This window comes from Gallus gallus, chromosome 10 (genome assembly GCF_016699485.2).
Source record: "Gallus gallus isolate bGalGal1 chromosome 10, bGalGal1.mat.broiler.GRCg7b, whole genome shotgun sequence".
In the NCBI taxonomy this organism is placed as follows: Eukaryota; Metazoa; Chordata; class Aves; order Galliformes; family Phasianidae; genus Gallus; species Gallus gallus.
The window spans coordinates 1,265,069-1,287,307 of record NC_052541.1 but is presented as its reverse complement, the minus strand read 5'-3'; the positions used below and the strand labels follow the sequence as shown (position 1 = coordinate 1,287,307).

General features: G+C 46.1%; 1 protein-coding gene across 26 annotated transcripts in view; it reads right to left on the bottom strand.

The window, feature by feature from the left end:
• CSNK1G1 (casein kinase 1 gamma 1) overlaps positions 1 to 22,239 on the bottom strand; it is an 87,675-nt gene that overhangs the window by 43,702 nt on the left and 21,734 nt on the right. For 19 of the 26 annotated variants that reach the window (NM_001005800.1, XM_046898984.1, XM_046898979.1 and 16 more), the window contains 1 exon segment: positions 2,013 to 2,431. In NM_001005800.1, the coding sequence (NP_001005800.1) occupies positions 2,013 to 2,190 (178 nt within the window). In that variant the 5' untranslated portion in view covers positions 2,191 to 2,431. 26 annotated transcript variants of the gene reach the window in all.

Genomic DNA, 22,239 nt, shown 5'->3' with positions numbered 1-22,239 from the left:
CTCATATTGCAGAAAAGCTGCTTCTCCTTTCCCACAGCACAACCCAGCGATAATTAGCATCACATCTGTGCGATAGGAAGATCCAATAATTAACCAAAGAGAAGTTCTTAAAGCTATAGTGGCTGCAAAAAGTAGTAAGTTTTATAAAATGCAGAGCTTCTACAATAGATAGACTTCATGCCTAATTGCCATTATCTGCATCTATTTGTGTCTGTTACCCAAACACAGCTGCTACAGCAAACTTGGTTAATGCGTATCAGCAAAACAGTGCACCAAAAATACCCCTACCCCCAATGAAAAACAACAAAACAAGGGCCACTTGACTAACAGGTGTTGCTTTTTCCCGGATTGAAACTGAATTTCTCTGTAAACTGATCTTTTCAGAAGTGAAATCTCTCATATGAAGTCCTTTGTTTTCAAACAGTCAGAAATCCAACGCCTCTTGGAAAAAATATGGCAAAAAAGAACTGCGAAGATGAAAAAAAATCAGAATTTGGGCTCCAGCTGAACAAAAGCAGGAAGCATTTACCTGGGGGATCCAATAAAGCTGCTGAGCACCCAGTGCTGTTTCGATTACAAAGCAATTCTACAGCTCTTCCCATAGGGACATTTGCTATTGAGAGTTTGTCGGAAATGCAACGCAGCTATGCAAGCTGTGTTACTATAAGGATCCAGACTGCACTACCGTCTGCTGACTGTACTACCTTCTGCTGCCAGCAACGCTCATTCACATTCAGGAAGTTGGGAAGTTCTGTCCCTCCTACCATTTCTTTCTGCCTTTGGAGCACCATCTCTGCTCTTGAAAAAAAATCAATAAAACTCTGATGCAGCACTGAAACCAGGACTACCCATTTACCAAGACAGATCATAAATAAGTTAATCTTCATCCTGGGAGAAGTGGCATGTCTTACAGATGCCATCACCAAACCACGCAATGAAAGATGAATCATACACAGATTCAGAACAGGAATCTACAAAAATCCTCTCAGCAGTTAAGCATTATAACTCTTTGCTCACCTGAAGCAACCACCTCAGTTTGTCTATCATCCCTCATACCTCATGCACAGACTATTTCAATTTTAAGCACATACCAAGTTTTGGGCAAAATGGCATTTATGTCAGACAACCTGCTTTCAGCACCCTTAAGTTTATTAGCACTGCAAACCACCTCGTTCAGCAAAAATAAGGGAAATGCAGCTGTTCTAAGTAAAGACCACTGCAAGCTGCTGCTTCTGATCTGAAAAAGCTACCCTAAAACCACACACTGGGAGCTCAGAAGCATGTAATTAAAAACACCGTCTGCTTCCCCCACCTCATTTCAGACCCAACCAAATGCATCTTTTGTCTGGGATGACTTACGAGCCCAACGCACGGCACTCCGCAAAGCCATCTGTCTGGGTGACCAGCTGCAAGGCACGCGGTTAGCAGACCAGCGGACCAAGGGGAAAAAAAAACAACCAAGGGCTGTTGGGTTGGTTCAGCTGCCACAATGCAGCAGCCATATGGCCGCTCCGCTCCTCACCAGGGAGTCAAACGCACTGGGACAGATCAGGGAGCGGGAGAAGGGACAGAAACTGGGGCACTGTGGCTACTGAGGGTCACGGAGCAGGGAGGACACAGCTGAGTGCTGGGAAGGAGGGCACACTCATTACTTGGCAGGGCGTCCTAGCTTAAGGAGAAGAGACTGAGAGCAAGATTTAGCAGCCCAGACAGTTAGGAAGATTTTTCACCTTAGGCAAGACATTCAGTGTTGAGAACGGTCTTCGTTGTGAGGATTGTTCAGAATTTGCATCTTTGGCCTCTCCAATGTATTCCCTTTGACTTTATGCAAATAAAATAATGCTAAGCGTTACATCTTCTGAGTCAGAAGCTCCAGGTAAGGTACCTCGGCACTTGGGAAACAAGGACAAGCGCTTGCTTTTTTCAAACCAGAGTGAGCTTTTACATATTTATATTCCAGCGGTGAAACGCTAATCTGAGTAATGCAGGCCACTAAAACTGTTACTCCTTACCTAGTCTGAGCTCGCCAAAGTTCCCACACCCAATCTTCTTGCCCACTCTGAAGTTGGGTCCCACCATAAGAACACCAGAAGATGCAGACGAGCTTGGCCGAGAGCCGTGACCGCTCCTCCCGGGCATCCCTTTCGTCGTCCGCTGCCTTTCATCCTTTTCCCTATTGGGATGGTCCATGATCTTAGTACAGCACCTCTGCCAGCAAGCTGGCAGAAAGAGATCTGAGCGCGCACTCTTCTCCTTAGAACAGAAATATATATAATCCAAAAGTATCTCAGTCAGGATCCAAGAGTATCATGGAAATGCATGGAGTTCTTTTGGCACCGTATCCAGTTTCCTAACGCATCATTGTGAAGTACCAACCAGTTGACTGTGATCTTGAGGACTCAGTAAAGGCAAACTGCTTTTGGTTTCTCACCTGGGGAAAAAAGATACATAACATAAAAATCATTAGTTTAAAACAGCGAGCAAGAAGTGCACAACATGGCAGACCTCCAGTACCTTCTAGAGCTCTTGAGGAAATTAACAGCTCCATAGGAATTTTATCATTTCTTAACAATTTCTGATTAAAAAACCCCAACATCGCGGTAAGAACTGCTGTCCATCCACAGCTTGTTATTGGAGTTAGCAGGACTGACACCACGTACTTTAAGTAATTCCCAGGTGGAAGCTGCAAGGTGATCGTGCCTCATCTTTCAAGCCACTAGGAAGTGTAAAGTTTGATTTCTCTTGCTTCATACATTTGTAAAGTATCACACAAGCCAGACAAAGAATAGAAAGCAGCGAAGGTGCCAAGAGAAAAACACCCGTAAGTGCTTAAAGCTACACGCATCTACCACACTAAAGAGTCAAATTCTACTCTATAACTTTTAGAGATAACCCCCATATACTTGCTGATTGAAATTAGCACATTTGAGAGATGACCAAATGAGTAATCAAGGTAAGGTTATCCAAAAAAAAACCAAACCCTATGAATTTGCCAAGAGCTGTCTGAGCATACAGTCCTCCATGCTAACATATCCATGGAAAGAAGAGTTCTCTTCTGAGGTCAGATGACACTTCTGCCACTCGAAAGGGAAACCCTGAAGTCTCTGCAGCACAGCACCAGCAGTGGTGGGCAACCCCAAACGCGCAGCAGGACGAGCAGAAGCGTAGGAGCATGCTGGGGGGTTGTGGCACAGTTCTTAAACAAGAAATTGCTACTACAGTGAGCACACCTGGAAATATCCCCCACCTCACAGGACCTACACACATTGTCTGAGTTCCTTTACAAGACACTGGTGAACTGAAAGCTTTCCAGATATGACACCTGAATGATTTTGGAAACAAGGCTTGTGCCCTACTTCCTACTTGAATGGACATAAGGAAACACCACCAAGGTCAGCAGAGACATGCTACATGAAACCAGCCAGCAAGAGCCATAGTGGAAGGACATCAGCAGTAGAACGCTGCCAGGCACACCCAGTAATCCAGCAGTATTTATGAGGGTTCAAAAGTTACTAAGGCAACAGGCTCAGCCTTCCTGCAGTAATACCTTGGTTGTTCTGAAAGTAATGCCTTCTATTTATATCAATGGCCTGGGCTGAAAAGGACCACAATGACCATCTCGTTCCAACCCCCTGCTATGTGCAGGATCGCCAACCAGCAGACCAGGCTGCCCAGAGCCACATCCAGCCTGGCCTTGAATGCCTCCAGGGATGGGGCATCCACAGCCTCCTTGGGCAACCTGTGCAGGTGTGTAGTTCCAGGAACTACAGCAGATATAAAGAGCACAATAACGCTGTTTTTCAACAGTCACAAACTTTAGCTATCCATTTTTGGCAGCAGTGAATGAGAACCTGCATGCCCTACTTGTAAAAACCTGCACCAGCAGAGGCAGCCCACTGTTTCACAGCTGCTATGACAGTGTCATCACTAGGAAAATGCTGCCCACACAGTCCATTTTTTGTCATTCCGAACAGATGGAAGTCAGAATGCACCAAGTCCAGACCATACAGTGGGTGTGGTAGAACAGTCCAGCCAAGATCAGCAATACGCTTCACAGTCTTTAAACTGGTATGGGGCCTGGTGACATCGTGTTGCAAGAGAAAGCTTGACTTCTCCTCTGCCTCCTCCAGCAAGTTTGAGCCTTCAGCTCAGTCAGTACCATGACACAGAGATCAGAGTTGATACGTTGTCCAGGTTGCATGAAATCCAGAGGGGTCACCCCTTTTCCATTGCACTTCCATGTCAGACACCATTCTGTCACAGTGCCCCTCTGCTGCCGTCTGTCACACAGCAACCACACGTAATGGAAAAATGGTGGGAAGGCTCAGTCTCTACTGCCATACCACTAACATCCGCCTCTGACATCATGGGCCAGCATCATCAAATAAGAGGCACGACTTTCAGAGCAGCCCTCATACATAAAAGGCTATTTTTCAGAGAATTTAGCAGTGTTTTTCTTGGCTGTTTCATGAGATGAAGCCAACCCACCTACTTCCAGCCCTCCAAAAATAAAAGACAGGAATTATTACCCATTCACAGACCAGCAGCATGGAACAAAAGCATTAACTCCTTTGAAATATGAGTACGTTCTCCCCAACCTCCAATTGTGGTATGCATTTGTTTCTCGAAACTCTTGTTTTGATTTCAGGCATCTGTACACAAGGCCGAAGTCACTCACGAGAGATGCAGAGCACGTGGGCAGCAAGCTAACAGCTGGAAATCCCAGCTTCTGAACACTGAACTAGTCTTTAGCACAACCCCAACCTTCCCTGTTGCCATTAACAGTTTCACAGAATGGCAGAAAAGAGGGCACAGCTCTCCAGAGCGTGAGCTCCATCCCTAGATCAGAAAAGTTTCTGCAAAAGAGCAAAGATTAAATAAGGTTGACACGCAACTTTAACAGCACTTTGTAATTATTACTCACTGCTTTTGTCCGTGTGTCACTGGGGGGTTTCTGTACCAGACTGGAGGTTTGCAGGACCCTTAGTAAGACAAGTCTTCCTAAGATGCTGGTCCCTCCACAGTGCATTTGAAGGCCTCCAAGATTGACGAGGAGCTAGTAAGAGCAAACATCCATCCACACAGATCTGCTTCATGCAGGATGAGTCTCACAAATACACCCATCTTTAACTGTGATTTTGCTAACTCTAAGAGCCTTGTTCAGGTTGCACAGGTTACAACCCACAGGACGTCGTAGCTAGCCATGACTAAGCAGCCTCTTTTACAGAATGAAAACAGGATGAACTCTCACCATCTCCCTGCACAAAAGTGCACTGCTGCAAAGAGCACCAAACAGCACGTTCGCAGCAAGCACAGCAGGCCCAAAAATCATCCGGACATCCAAGAACAACAGCACTGTGGCCATTCTACACAGCAGCAGCACCTAGGAGGACCCCATGAAGCATGGGGCATGAACCATTAAGCATGGTTCAAACAGCCCATCACCATCAGGCACCACTGGATCATTAAGAGAGAAGACTGAAAATGTTCACCTACAAGAAATGCAATGCTCAGCTTTACCAGGCCTTACCTCTACCTCCAACACATGTAACTCAAGCTTTAATACTTAAAACCAAACATGGATTACCAGGAAGCATTTGACAGAGGCAAGCAGGATGAGACCCTTCTTCATCACATATCCCCAACACACTCTCAAGCAGCAGCATTTATTTTGACGAGGTGAGTTATCACCATTTCTCAAATCCACCTGCATAGGCACGAGGAGTTTTATTTGCTTTGTGACATCAGCTTACAGAAGCAATGATGACGCTCTCTCAGATACCAGCAGAGCACAGCAATCAGACACCACCCCAGGGTGTCCTGGGAAAAGACTGGCTCCAAAAAGCAGCCCACAAAGCAATGGATGGCCAGGAAGTTTACTTCTGAACAGAACTCAAGTGTGCGAGGATGAAAGTGTGCTTTGAAGGCTAAACCAGAGATCAGAAAGATGAGTAAAACAGAAATCCCATGAATGAAAAGGGGAAAATGCAGTGGATGCTATCAAACCCAGAAAGCACTGCTTTCCCTGCAGGCAGAACCCATAACTCTCACCGAGGCTAGAAAATGCATGGACAACAGCTGCAGATTTCACAAAAGGGTGTCAAAAAGAAGTCTCCGAGCAAAAGCTACATCCCTTCCTACTTTACAGCTAGAAAAGAAGCAAAAGCAATGCCTGGCATTTTGTGAGACATGAAAGGCAGCACCGATTTGTAGACTGTGGAGATATTACTAAGAAGTTGGGTAAAAGACTTGGAAAGGAAAAGGCAAAATCCACAGGGTGGGAGAATGTTACAGTGAAGGAAAGAGAAATTTTGGTAACATCACAGGTTAATCTTCTTTAGAGACTTCCATATTCAGGTAAGGGTTACATAGACAGTAAAAAGAGTATAGTAAGTCAGTATAAGCTTGAAGTCAGCTGAAAGGACTTCACAACTGCAGCAAACATCAGATGGCCTGGGCTGCCCAACAGCATTCCAGGTCATCATGTTTTGCTGCTGGATAGAGAAAGTATTTAAGCTTCATTCTGCCCACCCCAGCACAGAGCATCACCGACCACCTACCCACAGAGCTCTGCATCCCAGTACTGGGGCAGCTCTGCAGCAGAACCTGATGCCTTGGCACAGATCTTTTCCAAGTGCTTGGCTACCTGCTGGCAAAAACAGCAACACCGCAAAACAGCATTTCACCAGTAAAGTGGAACTGAAAGCCACCAAAAGGCAAAGAGACACAGGTCAACACGTTTCAACCAGCTGAGATTTGAGTTGGCTTCCACCTCCAGTGGCTGCTCGGTCACTGCTCTGGGACACAGGGCCACGGTTCCTGTCAGGGCCACTCTGTGAGCCCTCCTGCCTTGCCCCATGACCTTCCCCCTCTTGCAGACTGAAGCCTGGACTCATTCACATTCTGCATGCAAGTTTTTGGATCCAACCAGAGGTACGTGCTGCTGTTTGAAGCTCACACAGCTTCAGTAGGACAAGCAGCTGTGCTCCTCTCAGGCAGCAGAAGCACACAGCCCCACCATGCACTTCCTGGCTTCTGAAATGAGATTTTAACCGTTACAAAAGCTCCTATGCCCCCATCCTCCCCCACTCATTTGTATAAGGTCTCCCCAAGGGGAAGGATGGAAAGGTCATGGCTGGCAGGCTGCAAACACCGAACATCCTCCTTCTCAGCCCAAAGCCTCCTGCAAACAGAAATCCAGAGCCACTGAGTAAGAAAAGGGGCTGATAACCTCTTTATTATGGCTCACCTGATCCCAGCTGTCAGTACACCCAACTGCGCAGAGATCTTTCACTACTGCTACTACATACTGAAAGTGACTGTTGTAAATCTGGCCTCAAACGTGGCTTTTGAGGACTAGCAAGTGAAAGCACTTGGTTTTGGAGGCGGAGTGGCAGAAGAATGAAGGCTAGACCGTAATCTGAAGTCGGCAGCATTAAAATTTAAAGACTACTCGGAACACCAGGACGATTTCCTGCCACGATTCAAACTTTTTCATAATGATTTTCCTTCCTACCTTTCCACCCACTCAGCAAGATTGCTCCTGAAAGTTACTTGCATTTAAACAAATGCTGCATGAACATATTTGCCTAATGGTGACTCAGTTCAATTCCAGTATTCATTTCACTACAATGTACTTGGAGACAAGGGAACAGTTATTTAATAAAAGATACAGGGTTGAAAGGAAATTACTTAAAGCAGTTAGCTAAATAAAGAAGCCAGCTTAGTAACCTACACACTTCCAAATGCTTAGGACTTGAAATCCCAATCTGTGCACCAATAAAACCACAGGGTTAGAGCTACAAACCAGCTTCTAGCTAGTGATGAAGGCTGCTGCCATTCACACTCCGATCAGTCCCAGCACAAAGAAAGGCTCATTGAGCACATCACAGCTCTGCGTTGGTCCTTTGGTCATTGGGGGTGGCAATCCTGTTCCCACAATGAAGTTCTTAAGTTTAAAAGCAGCAGTAGCAGCAATGGACAGTGCAAAAAAAGACACCGTGCAAACAAGTCAGAGCAGCATTTACTTCTACCCTCCAAAAGCACAACTTGCTTGCCATGCATTGGAAATTTCCCTGACCTACTTGAGGAACTCTGAGATAAGAACAAGGGCTGTTGATCTGCTTTGTGGCACAAATTCAGAAAATATCTGTCCAAACTGATACTTCAAGCGGATTCCCCTTTCCTCAAATTGAATCAAGCAGGCTTGATGCAGGTCTGTGGGTATTTCTGATTCACAAAGGATACAAAAATGCACGAGTCTGCAAACACTAGCTGGGCTGGAAATCTGTTCACCAAGTGGAAGCTGTTCACTCCGATCCTTTTTCCTCTCATTAAGCCCAGACTCTGAAGAAAGCTCCATATTCTGTTGGAGTTCCTGTATTCATACAGAGTGGGATGAGATCAGCCATCCCATTTCTCAAAGCAACTCCACAACTCGTACTTTAGGACAAGCCACACGTGCTTTCTCGCTGCATTTTCCAACGTCCACCCTATGCACACATGCAGTACTTTTGGTAGATCTCTTGATCTGGAGAATGTTTTCCAGACAAGATCTGCTTTTCCTACATGACTTCAAAGACTACAAAATCCTCCAGGGCTCTCAACTGACATGCTATAAACAGATGATATATGAGGTCACCAGCTTCCAGGCTCATTCTGTGCAAAATCTAAAACCTTCAGCAACTGGCCCAAGAATAACTTCTTTCTCCAAAGCCACCTTACGACTCATTTAGAATCATAGAATGGCTTGGGTTGGAAGGGACCCTGAAGATCATCTAGGTTCCAGCCCCCTGCCATGGGCACAGAGTCTCTGTGGTACTGACAAGCAAAAAAAACAAAAAAGAGACAGTAATTTGCCCCGTTCCTAAGGGTAAAATTAACAGACAACCTAAAGGAGGATCCTGCTGTGGTGCTTGGCTGTTGGCACAAGCAAGTAGGAAAGGAAGGTGCAGAAGGTGAACCACAGAATCACAGCATCATAGAAAGACTTGGGTTGGAAGGGACCTCAAGGTCCATGTAGTTCCAACCCCCCTGCTGCAGGCAGGGCTGACAGCCACTAGATCGAGTACTAGATCGGGCTGCCCAGTGCCCATCCACTCTGGCCTTAATGCTCAGTCTTCATTCCCTACAGTCATGAAAAATATGCCCTTTTTTTGATCGTCTGCTTCCTCCCCTCCAGAGCTTTCTGGTTTTCCTACACCTGCTAGGAGATGCTGATTCCCCAGCAAGGTTCCTACCATGGGAATGTATTTCAAGTACCCAGCTGCATCCAAACTCCCATCACAGAAGAGATCGGCATCCCCAAACAGCATTAGAGTGACCCGGTTTAGCATCATCAACGCTGTGAAAAACAACAGAAAAAATTGAAAAAGTAGGTCAAAATTCTCAGCTGCAGTTTAAAGTTGGTAGCAGCATCAAAGCTGGTAAGTGCACGTTGTGCCCCATGTCCCATACCTGGGAAGTTCTGTCCAACCTGAAGGTTGCAGATGCCTTTTAAACACCACAAGAAGTCATTTCTGTTCAATCGTTTGGCCAAATGACTTCATGTTCAGCTTATGCAGTTTTGCTCAAAACTTCACAGACCAGAAAAAAAGGTGAGGTGTATAAATAGTATTTAAGTCTAAATTGTTGGGAAGGGAGAAGGACAGACAACTGCAGATCACTATCTCCACTCCTTACTCTCGAATGCACAGGACTGTCAATCTGACACACTACAATTCCAGTTTTCACAAATGGATGAACCCAAATGAACTCTCAACACTTGGGAAGTGAACTCACTTGAAGTCCTTTCCATAAAGTCTTCTCCTTGAAGATCCTTGCTAAAATATATTGATCACATCATCCTCAAACAAACGTGCTGGCAAGTTGTTTCTGCATGCAAGTCTTGGGCTGGTTGTTTATCATCTCACCAAGAGCAGCCCTGGCATCCTCTACATTCACTAAGTCCCAAATTTTGTTCTCAGAAGCCCTTATACAAGTTAAACATGAAAGCCAGGAATGTTATGCTGGGAAAATAAGTAATTTAGTTATTCCACATGCAGAGTCTTGTTTCAAGAACCAGACCATTCTCAGAGAAGTGGTTTGTGTGATGCAAGCTGGATGCATCAGCTCCCCTTCCCCACTCAAGGTGAAGCCATGCAGCAGCCATGTATGCATATTCATACACGAAGTGCTACAAACCAGGATCTGCCAGAAAGTGAGATAATGTACTTCACAAAGAGTTGCACAATGCTGGAACTGTTGAATTATTAAAATAAAGAAAAAAATCCCCATATGAAATGAGGCTCTTTTTGTTGTTACTTCAGCTGGGAAGAGGGAGAAAAGAGCAAAGACAAGCCCACAGCTACCTTCTGAGGCTGGCTGCGGGAGCCAGACATGCAGCCCTCTGCACAAAGGCCTGACAGACTGCCAGATCCCCACTTGTAAGCAACAAGCACCTCTGAACAGCGCAGGTGTTCAGCCCACACGCAGCTGCACACTGCAGCCCTACCAGGGATCCTGCACACACATAGCTTCAGAGAGCTGCACCTTGAGATGACAGTAGCCAGCCCGTCTTTGTACGGCTCTCAAAGCCAGCAAAAGCCCAACGTCTGAGATATCGTGTGCTTGCAAAAACAGATCGGGCAAGATCAGGTTCCAGGAAACGTAATTACGAGGATGCTATAGAGGAAATGAGAAAAAACCGGCAGAGGTGAAAAGTCTACAGCAGAGCCAGTGCAGGATGAGAACTCAGCAGACATTCTCTTCTCTGATATCTAAACACCACATATATCCCTACTTTTTTTTCAGGTTACCTAAGAGCAAAACGAAAGCTCCAGGTACATCTACACCACTTGCTTCCCTTCAAGTAACAGTTCTGGAGAAGAAACAGTCAAGTCTACCAAGGCCACTTCTTGACATTCACTTGCATCTTCAAGAAATAGCCCACGTCAGGCAAATTTAGGTGTTCCGATGGTGAATAGCAGCTGATGGGTGTAACAGAGTAATTTGCACTTACTGATACCAGCAAGGAAATACAAAGCAAAGTCCTTGATGAAACCACTAAGCAGCTTCAGCTCTGGAGCAGGCTGGGATCACTGGGAGCAGCGCTGCTTTTGCAGCCTGACAGCTGAACTTAACACAGATGCACCTTGATAGCCTGTGACTGTTTCATCTGCCTGGCAAGGAGAAGCAGTCTGGAGGATGAATTGCAGACATGCTGGGGAAGCTTGAGAAGACTGGTGATTTGGCAGCTACATGCAAAAAACAACAACAACAACAAAAAAAACAGCCCTCCTTTGCACCATTCAAACCATTAAGTGATTTTCTTCTGCTCAGAAAAAAATGCAGGTGTTAAACTCAGAGCCAACACAGCTTTCATGGTGTGTATGCGCAGGGGGAAGTGCCTCTTAGCAGAAGGAAAGTCCTCATGAACTTGAACAGAGAGGATCATGGAAAAGCAACAGTCCCTTAATAATGAGGGGCAAGTAGGAGTCATGCTAGCTAAACACAGCTCGAGCTGAAAGACAGCCCTGACTAATTCAAAGAGTGCTGAGAAGCACATTTTGACCTGGCTGTGCACCAGGATTAAGGGCTAGCATTCATCAGGTACACACATCTTCTCTGAAAGAATAAATTCAAACACCACTCAGTATATAAACATTATTAAATAGTGAGGAGGTGGGATACAGCTGTAGGCTGTTCCCCCAGGTAAGAGAAAAGTCTCCCAGCTCCAGAGGCCTCTGGCTGCCCCATAGAAGCTGGTTGCCTTTCCTCTGACCCACCAAAGCTCACAGCACCTCAAAAAGATGAGTACAAATGAGCAGAACAATCTTCTCTTGGTTGCTTTGGATTAGAAGGATACAAACCTCTGCCAAGGCTCATGTCTCTCAAGAAGACTTTCAGATGCTGCTGGTCAGGCTGAGGATCTCAGCCTCTGCAATCAAGCAAATCAGAGACCTGGGATGATGCTCGCCAGCACTCTGAAGCAGCATCGTGCCCCAATGGATAGTACCATGTCCAGAACACAGCTGCAAACATCAACAGGCTTCCAGCTGGGGAAAACATCACTGATATTGCACCTGGTAGCTCCACAGATGTGGGAAGCCAGTCTGGAATTGAAACCTAAATATATGGGGGTGTAATGGTGTGCCATCACCATGGTGTGTGCAGCACTCTCACCAACGATCTCACCAGAGGCTCTCTCCACCACCACACAAAGCAGCAAAACCTTCCAGAAGAAATCACCTCCACGCACAAGGCATGAAATTAGCAAGGTGCATCAAAAGGAGGCCCCTTTAGAGGGAACTTCATGCTAGTATCCAACTGTGTGATGATTTAGGTCCTGAGAAAACACACACCAATAAGCCAGGCAGATTAATCCCTGCCTAGGTGTGCCCTACAGGGATGAATACCAGAAATCAGTCCAAGTAAACGTGGCTGTAAGAGGGACCGTGTGCCTTCATTGCTGCTGTGGGGTACTCTTTGGCCAAGGACTCCCAGAGCTGCTCCTCAGCACCCTGCAGCCCATGTGCTGAGGGGACACTGCCTGCCTGTCACCTGAAACGCCTCATAAGAGCTGGTAACAGAAGGGCAACACAGGGAAGTAAGGGATGGTTAGCTCTTCAGAAATGCAAGAGTGATGCCAATAGGGGACACAAATAGTGTAGTAAAAGGCAACATAAGGGAACTCAATATTGAGTGATTTAGCATGGATCACCTTTTCATTTTCAAGCACAAACCTCCACCCTCTCCTCCCTTGCAGGCGCTGCCTTTTCCAGCAGTCGCAGGGCTGTGCTGCTGCTTCGTATCATTACATCAGACATCTGGCAGGAATCCAACCAACGTTTCCTACATTATTTGGTTTGCAGCTAAGCTGCTTTTCAAAAAGGAAACCATGTACCTGAGAGCAGGCAGAGGGAGAGCTCCCTTGGCCTGCAGCACACCCCTGGAGGCAAGCAGGGGACAAGCCCCACGCGCTGGTTAGAGCACCAGGCAGCTGAGGAAGAAAAGAACCAGTGCTCCCAGTTATGAAACTGCTCACTTAGGGCTGAAGAATATGCTGCTAGAGCATAAGCAAACAGACCTGAGAGCTGCATTCAGGCAAGGGCAGCAGCTCCTGCACCTCATCCTCCCCTACTCCTCCCCTCTATCTTTGTAGGGTCACATGCAGCTCACTTGGGTCAAAAAGATTTTGTAGAACTAAGCAAGCAAGCAAAATTGTTGAGTAAAAGTGTCTGTAGCGCCTTCCTCAAGCCTTGCTAACCCCAGGAACAGTCTGTAAGACAGAGCTCCATATGGAAGGCACTGCTGCAGCAGGCATCGGGCTTCAAGTCTAACAATTTGCCCTCCCTTAACATTCTGCAATTACAAAAACTCCATGAAGTCTTCACTGCAGCTGTGCTACAGTCCCAGAACAAGCTCTCAAACCCAAGCGCACCCATCCAACAGGGCAGCACCCTTGCGGCCCATCAAAAATAACCTCCTCCTTTCTCACTGAAAGATCTCCTTTTTTTCAGGCTCCCAACCGTGTATGCTTATGAAGCAGTTTAGCTGTCGGAAGAGATTGATTTTGATAGTCTATGCAATTGAGAAGCTGCCAAGAACGACACACAGACAAAGCAAAATACCTGCTGGAGACGCGCAGCCCCTTGCAGGGGGGTTGAGAGATGCCTGGCAGCTCTGTGACAGCTCTGAGGAACAGCCCAGCCTCCTGCTTCACACAAAGCAAAGGTCACTTCTGCAGCACGGCTCTGAGCTGCCTCCTCCCAGTGCAAGGTACAGGCCTGGTTACAGTTTTCCTTCTGTGCCTGCCAATGATGAGATGGGCTGCACCTACATGAGCTCCGTAACGCCCTGCGCTTCCTCAGCAGAGCAATCAGTCTCATGATACACAGTCAGGCTGGTGCATATGTTCCCAGAGTAACATCTGTACCCTGTTACTCCTCAGGAGGGCTAGGAGGCAGCCAGGACCATAGGGAACAACTGCTGACCGGGGGTAGAAAGCTTTCAGGTGCTGGAAGGGTGCTATGGCTCTTCAGGATGCATCAGCAAGCCCCATACCATGCCTGTCGCTCTTCTACCTGTGCCACTTCTCCATGATATCACTCACAGATGCCTGTGTGGGGCCAGGTAACATTGGGGAGGCACACTGCAGGCTGGCAGGCCCAGCATTATGCTGCTCACACAGTGTGTCTGGGTGGCACAGAGAAAGCACGTCATAGCAGCAAGTAATCTGCAGTTTCTCACAGAGAGCCTTGGGATAAGTTCTGCGGGTTGTTTTTTCTTTTGGCTCTACCCATCTGGCTGACACTGTTTGCATTCACACGCTATCAAGCTCCTTGAGTTTCCTCCTTTTCTTAAGTACACATAATTGGATAAATTTAAATCTGCAAAGGAGCAGCCCAGCTACAAGACACTCTACCTTCCTGAATGCGGGTTCATAAAGAAGGGTTGCCAGACATCACACTGCCCTGCTGCTGATAAAAGGGGAGTGTGCCCACTGGAAGTTAATTTCCAAGAGATGCAGCACAAGGTGTTAGTGTGGGCAAGGACAGCTGGCAGAACCCTGCACAGCAAGGCAAAGCATCCCTGCCACGCACATACCCATGGTGAGAGGCACAGGCAGGGAACGGCACTGCTACCCACCCCCCAGCACCATGCAACGCTTGTTTCCAGGATCAACAAACACTGTTTTAACAGCACGAGAAACCTCAGCCACTGTAACACATAGGTCTGAGAGGTTCAGATACTTCTACCAGGAGTTACACTCCCCTGGGCCCGAGGAGGATCACCACAGAGGTTATGGGATGTAGCAAACAAGCCTTTACCATTGGGTACCTCCCATTCCCTCTGTCCCAAAGGAGCACTCCCACGTGTTGCATCAGAACTGACAGGACTGGATGCCCACCTACAGCACACTCAGTTTCGAGCAACGACTGTGAGCAGCAGGAACAAGCAGCACTGACACAAGCTTTCAGGCTTGCATGCATTTGATGTAGCAACATCAGCTTAAGGAAACAGCATGTAGGTGAGCAGGGGGCAGGAGTGGAAGAGATTTCTCAGTTTCGGAGAGGTGATTTACAAGCCAGCTTCTAGTTCTCTTCTTTCCCTGATGCTAAGGTCTTTGCACAGCTTGCAGTCTGGATCCTCTGTCTGCTGTAAACCTGACACATGCCCATGTAAAGCAAATATTATGCCACAACAAACAAATCTACCCACTTATAGTCCGGCAACCCGTTCGGAAGGAAAGGCAAGGCAAGTACCTATAAAGGCCAACTAGGATGAATAAGAGCGAAGTCAAGGCTCACTGTCAGCAAGAAACATTTTGCTAAAGCAATTAGATTTATGTGTTGGCCTTAGATGTGTCAGTATTCCTGTTTTGCAAGCTTCTGAACCCATTCATGCATTGACATCTTTGTTAAATGGGATTGAAAAACTCTTCCATTTCTGCAGCTGTTCTGACAAAGCTGAGGAGAGAAATCCACACGCTCCCTCACCCAAGGAAATAACAAAGCATGAGCCCAGTGATGTGGTGAAGCACAAAGGAGAGGAGCTGTTCACAGCCACAGTAAAAGCTTCACAACTTGGGCCTTACCAGATACTGCGTTATCCAAGAACTGACACACTTCCTAAGCTGCTGTTTCCAGTCATTCAGTAACTCTGTTACGCGATCAACATGCGGAGGGCATGGGAATAAGCTGCTGATGGATGCTCCCTGCCCTATTCTTCTGGGAAGTCACAAGGTGAAAGCCAGAGGAATAAGATTTTAGGGCAAGAGGCCAAACAACAACAGAATTTAAGGACTGAGACTGCATGAACAGAACATTTGAGCAGCCAACTCCAGAGCCATTCCTTAGGACCAGGACTGCCAAGGAACGAGTGAGCAGGGCTGGACCTTCAAGGAAAGCTGAGAAGTATTTTGATGGTCACATTGAAGCAGTACAGTCTTGTGCTAAGAAAGGTCGTACAATACTTTGATATCCAAAGTGGATTACAAGGAAATTTTAAGCACAGTAAGAGCAGCTCCATGATTCTGTATTTCCCCTCCTGGGATGGCTTAAAAAATTAGCAACGCTGTCGAGAGAAACTTCAGGGTTTCTCAAGGACCAAAACAAGTCCCTGTGATAAGATTAAGGCCTGAGTTTGGTATAAAGAGATGTAACCCTACGGCTTCCCTTGGATTAGAGATGGGGAGAAACCAAAGCCAACGCCCAAAGAAATAAACAACACACAAGGAACAACAAGCAGAAGTCACTCGTTTCTGATACACTTGGAGAAAATATGAAACACACCTGAACTTCAGACTGACTTTTAAACTGGAAACTAGAGTAGATGAACACGCTTGCCTTCCCATGTCACCCACCTACAGCATTAACCTCAAGGAATTCCTCCCAGTTTGATATTTTGCTGCTCCAAGTTCCAGAACAGCCTTGTGACAACCTGCAGCTTGCCTTGCTTTCCTATCCATAGCAGCATAAAGGCTCTGGAAGCCTTCTATTCTGCCCTTTGAAACTTAACTTAAGTCTAGATGGGTGTACCTTTTAGAATTAAGAGATGCAAAATGTGTGCTTGTGGAGATTTGTAACCATGGAACACATATCCTGACAAGCATATCTTGCTTTGCCTTTGACTAGTTGCAGATAGAAGCTTTATTCACATGGACCTTTAGCATTCATTTAACAAGCATCAATCTCATGGAGCACAGACAACTTATTCCACCCTATTAATTTTAATATCATGCTCTAAGACAGACTTATCGTCCGCTCCCAAAGCCACTACTTTCCTAAGTAGTGAAGTGACCCTTCAGGCTGCCAAAGAAAGGGAAAAATAGCAAAGTTGGGAACATTAAGCTACTTAATGCTTGAGAGCAACTCCTAAGGCCATTGCTTTGAGTGTTTCAATATCTGGAGGCTAAAGTCTTCCACAGGGAGCCCAATGCTTTCTTGGACAGTTGTGAATAACAAGAGCACATAAGGTTAAAACAAGAAGTGGTTTGTTTTTTCTTTTTCCCCTTGTCTCATGCAGACTTACCACCAAGCCAACAAGAAAAATCAAACTGCTTGGTCTACCAAGGGTCTCTGTTCCCTGAATGGCACAAAGCTCTCATCCAAACTCTTTCCCACCACCAAACCTTCAGGGAAATAAAGGAACAGTTGAGCCTGAAAAGCTTGCCTCCCACAACTACAGATCACCATAATACAAGGCATCATCTTTAAACTGTATTTCCAAGATGAATTACTTCATTACAGCGTCTGCTCCATTCCACGCAAACACTATAACCTTGAGAAAGCTACACAAACAAGACCAATTCTTCAGGCTGCAAAGCATTTCTTCTGCATGGGAAGAAGTAAAAATAGAGCATATTTCTGAGGAGAAGGGCAGCATCTCCTGATAGCGTCTAAACAACATGCCCAGTGTTTGGCTGTACATCACTCACGTGTCAGAAGTCAACTTCTGTGCTTTGAATCCTGGAAATGATTTCATATTCAGCTAGAAATATCCCTGTGAATCACTCAATGTACATGAAAGAAAAGAAAAACCAAGTCATTGCCAGCAATCAGAGCATGAGAAAACACACCAAGGGTCTACCTGGTGTCACCTTAAGATGGACAGCAGCATGTCTGACCAACGCTGCAGGAGCATAGAAAAACACAGCAATACTCTGTATCGGAGCTAAAGACTTGAAGACTGTTGCATGACCCAAAGCAACAGCATTACAACAAGGCTGGACTTATTCTCTCTCTTTGAGTAAACTTGTTCCACTTCCTTCTGGATTTATGTAGCTTTTTGGGACCTGCAGCTCGCAGTGTCATGCTCTACAGCTTAGGTCAAGCAAGCTATCTATCCCTTTTCCTCTTTCCCAAAGCAGAGAAAGCCTACCTACCCGTATTCAAACCCCTTCAGGGATGGATCCTTGCCTGACTGTGCCTAAGGAGCCCTGTTCAGATGTCAAACACTCAGCACAAGCTACAGAAGCTTCCCAACCTGCACTTGTAACAGTGATAAACTACAAGGCTGTAAGCTTCTGCCGCTGCTGGATAAAAAGCAGACAACAGCAACTGTATGTGCCTTTAGAAATTGCTTAGCGTTTCTAGGAAGAAGGTAAGATTTTCCCTATCTGTCCCATCCCTTGCTGTTTTTCCACAGCACACACATTCAGATGCAGCAGAGGACAGCTCAGGACCTTTGTGCCAAAGGGTGCCAGTTCCAAGAGCAGCTAGCAAATCCTTGCTCGTTAGTGGGACTGTTCATCACTGACTTGACTGCAAGGACCTGGCTTGACTGCTGCAAGGGCTCCTCTGATTTCCCTCAAAACGGTACCAAACATAGGCAACATGATGCCTGCATCTCTTCCGACCTCCCTTATACTCTTGAATGTTGAGAAAACTATAGGATTACAATTTTACAACCTCTGAAGGGAATTATTTCCTGGATTACTGTGGTAGCTGCATGTTAGTGCTAGGTTTTGTGTTGTTTTTAGGAAAAGATCAGTTACTGCATGACAATTTTTTCAGTTCAAGTGTTTGTAAGAAAGCAGCTTATACCTAATCCATCTGGTGAGCAGATACATATTGTATCAGTTAATTAGCTTCACTTTTCCTGGTGGTTTTTCCCCCTCCCCAACATAAGCAAAATCAGCAAGACCAAGTATCCCTGCACTGTCTGAAAACAGCTTTCACGGATCTATTTATGCCAGCACAACTACAGAGTTTGGGTGCGAGTCAAAGCTCCATATGCACTGTTTCTGGTTTTGTTCTTATCATAGCTCAGATACACGGTGACATGTTTAATATTCAGCAAGCTGCGAGTGCTGAAGCACAGTGAGAAGGTTCAAGGTGATGAGAAAAACTTCTGAAGCCTTCCAAGTGAAATAATTAAGCATTTACCTCCAGGTTTTTCACGACCCGAGGGAAGTGCATGAACCACTCTCAGACAGACATCGGTTTATCTCCATAACATTCTCTATCTGTTTCATGCTGTTCCTAGTGGCTAACTGAAGGTGAATTCCCAAGCAGCTCCCCAAAACCTCTTAAGTCTGAAATGCTGCTCCAAATCACTGCACCTCTAGAATGCTCCACCACATCCCCAAGCATGCAGCAGCCCACAGTCAGCCCAGAGTGCAGCAACCTTAGCAATTTAGCAGCAAAGTGAGAAGCTGGAATTAAGCAGAAGGCAGCAAGTCCAGCCCTGAGCAGACACAGGTTGGGGTCAGGACTCTTCAATCAGAAGCTGAGCTGCAACACAGTGCCCACGAGCAGGACAGACAGACAGCTTCCCCAGCAATGGGAAGCACAGAGGGCCAACATTCCCAAGTTTGGCAGCGGCTTTCCATCAGGTTCCTGGCTGAACCCCACTGAGAGGATAAAAACGAACAAGAAAAGGAGAGTTGCAGGGGGATGCTATCATCCTTTCCAGCAAGCTGTCAGACTGCTGTTCCACTAAATGAACGGTTGGGAAGCTTGCAGACAATTGGACATTATGATTCTTCGAACGACTCAAAATAAATGCATGTTCTCGAGGAGGTTTGCTTCCCCTGTTTGGTAATTTTCAGTAGCTCTCTTTGTATCCTGCATAATAGCAGCATGCCAAGAACATAAAGGCTTTCATTTGTGTTAACTGCAGCAGCAACAGCTCTCACTAAAACTGCAGCCACATCTCCCACCCTCACGTTTTTGAAACGCCGGGATGTAGCACAGCCTCCCTCCCCTTCCCACCAGGATAGGAAATGCTCAACTTCAATTATTTAGTTGATATTTCAATTCAACGTAGTATTTCAATTATGAAAGCTTCAGTTAGTAAGCAAAATAATTCAATAACACTTCAAAAAGGAGCTATCTAGGATAGAGCTAAAGGAGAAACAAACGCAGCTCACTGTGCCAAGATGACAACAGCAGGTGACCGCAGTAAAACCCAGCAAGGAGCCCAAAAGCACGTCACTCACAAGCTCACTTTAGCAAAGCCTTACTGTATCATCATGCACTAGCTCTGGAAATGATTGAAAACAAACCTGATGCAAGCAGTACAGGAGCTAAGAGTTCAAGGTATTACTGCAAGCGCCAGCCTCGTATCCTACTAGGAGAAATGGAGATTCACGTCACCTCCTCCTGACATTGTGCGACAGTTCTGTGGGGGGCATCCAGGATTCTTGAATAAGCACCAAAATGAAGGCTGGAATTCCTAAATGAACGAGTGGAGTACCTGCACTGTGCCCTGAAGAATCACTGGGACTAAATCATTCTCACTGCCAGCAGAGGCACCTCTAACTAACTCAGCTGACACCAGGTGCGCTGAACGCCTGCAGGGACGGGGCAGCACAGCCCTGGGCAGCACTGCCAGGGCCTCACCATCCTCTTAATTATTTCTTCTTTACACCTAATCTAAGCACACCCTATCAAGTCATCACCCCTTGTCCTACCTTTATTGCTCATGAAACACTGGGACGTTCTCTTCACCCACTAAAGAAAGCGAGGCAGGATTTAGTTCCCCATACAGCTGGATCTGCCTCCTGACAGGTTGACCACAGGTACATACAAAGTCCAGCTGACAACCAGCATTCGCAGCAGGATCGGCAGAGCAGCAGATCAACCAGACTCAGCCCACGCGGTGCTAATTGCCCAAGTGATGTTAGTCTTCATTAGATAGCTTGATTCCCTTCCCCCAGCCTTAAAACAGCACATTTATGGGAGCATTAACAAGCATGGCCTTGCAGCATAGCACAAAAAATAAGGATCCATCCTTGCTCAAATGAAACGGCAAGGCTCGCACCGGGTTCTTAGTGTGTAAATGGAAACCATGCTGACATACAATTGTTCCACCCCCACGTTCGCCTTCACACATTTCTTACAGGTCAATTTTAAAGAATTAAGTCTTGTTCGGCTAAACATCTGGTGGCTGTTGCTAGAGGAAACAGACTATCTGCAACACTTGAGCAAAAATAATGAGTTACATAAAACACAGACTGCACAAGCAAGAACAAGTGTTTTGCCAGCCTATGAATTTCAAATGTTACACAAAACAGTGCTTAATTTTTGGGTTAGAATACAATGAAGTTAGCTGGTATGCAGTACAGCATAAAAATTCAAAAGCAACAAGCATTCAAGTTTTTACTAAGTTGATGGAAATACAATTGTGCTGCAATTAACCTTCCAGCTAGCAGCTGTCCCAAAAATGTTCCATAAACACCTCTGCTAGGGTCAGGTGAACTGCAGTTCAGGAGAGGACCAGTTCAGCTCCAGGCATTTCAAGACTCAGATCATGTCTAATCAAGACTCTGATCAACTCAGAAGACCCCGAGAAGAGTTAAATAAATAAAAAAAACTGGTTTGGGACATTAAGATTGGCCGCCTCCACATGTAGCAGAATGATACTTTACCTGCACCACTCCAAGCATCTTTTTGGCCACTGTTCCTTTTTCCTCTGGGTTTGTCAGATCCTGCACCCAGCACCAAACAGACCAACTGCATACTGCTCAACTGCTGGCTCGGAGCTGAGAAGGAACCCTAATGGCAGCACTATTGGTGTGCCCAAGACCAACCTGAAGCCTTCTATGATTACAGACCTCTGGTACGGACCTCACAGATCACAAAGTCCCACAACAGAAGATGCAGCATTCCTGAGAACATCTCAAGCAGCGTAACTCTAATATACTGGAATTGCACTTCACACGATGTACCTTTCTACAAATAGATACTGCTGTTCTTTGAGGAAAGTTTCAGCACTTAAATAATCCAGAAGCTTGATGGATGACTAATACAACTAGAAAGCTTCCCGTACAGAAGGATATTTTAGCTACCACACATCATCAGGACCACTCCGTGCGCAGCCACAGAACAGCAGAGGCACTCACAGCTTTCACTGCCCTCTCCCCACCTTGACATCAACAGTAAAATTTTGGATCCAGATGGATTTTTACATGGAGATGTGTGCTCTGCAATCCACTCCAAATGCTCAGACAGCACAGCGTGTCCAGCACCGCTCCATCACATACTAGCACGTGCTGGATCTACTGCTATGCAGAAAAGCACTCACGGAATAGAACAAAGATTAAACATTAACAACCCTTTAATCCAGGAACTTCACCATTAAATCAGCTTCTGCTGCTCTTGTTCATCCATGCCATCCAGGAAAGATGTCTTTCTGAAGCCAGACTTCCCAGACGGGACATGGCAGGTTTGCTGAGCACAATGGGGGGAAGCACAGCAGATTCAGTGGCCACTCGCTTGTATGGACTCATAAGCCTGTTTTCATAGCATAGAT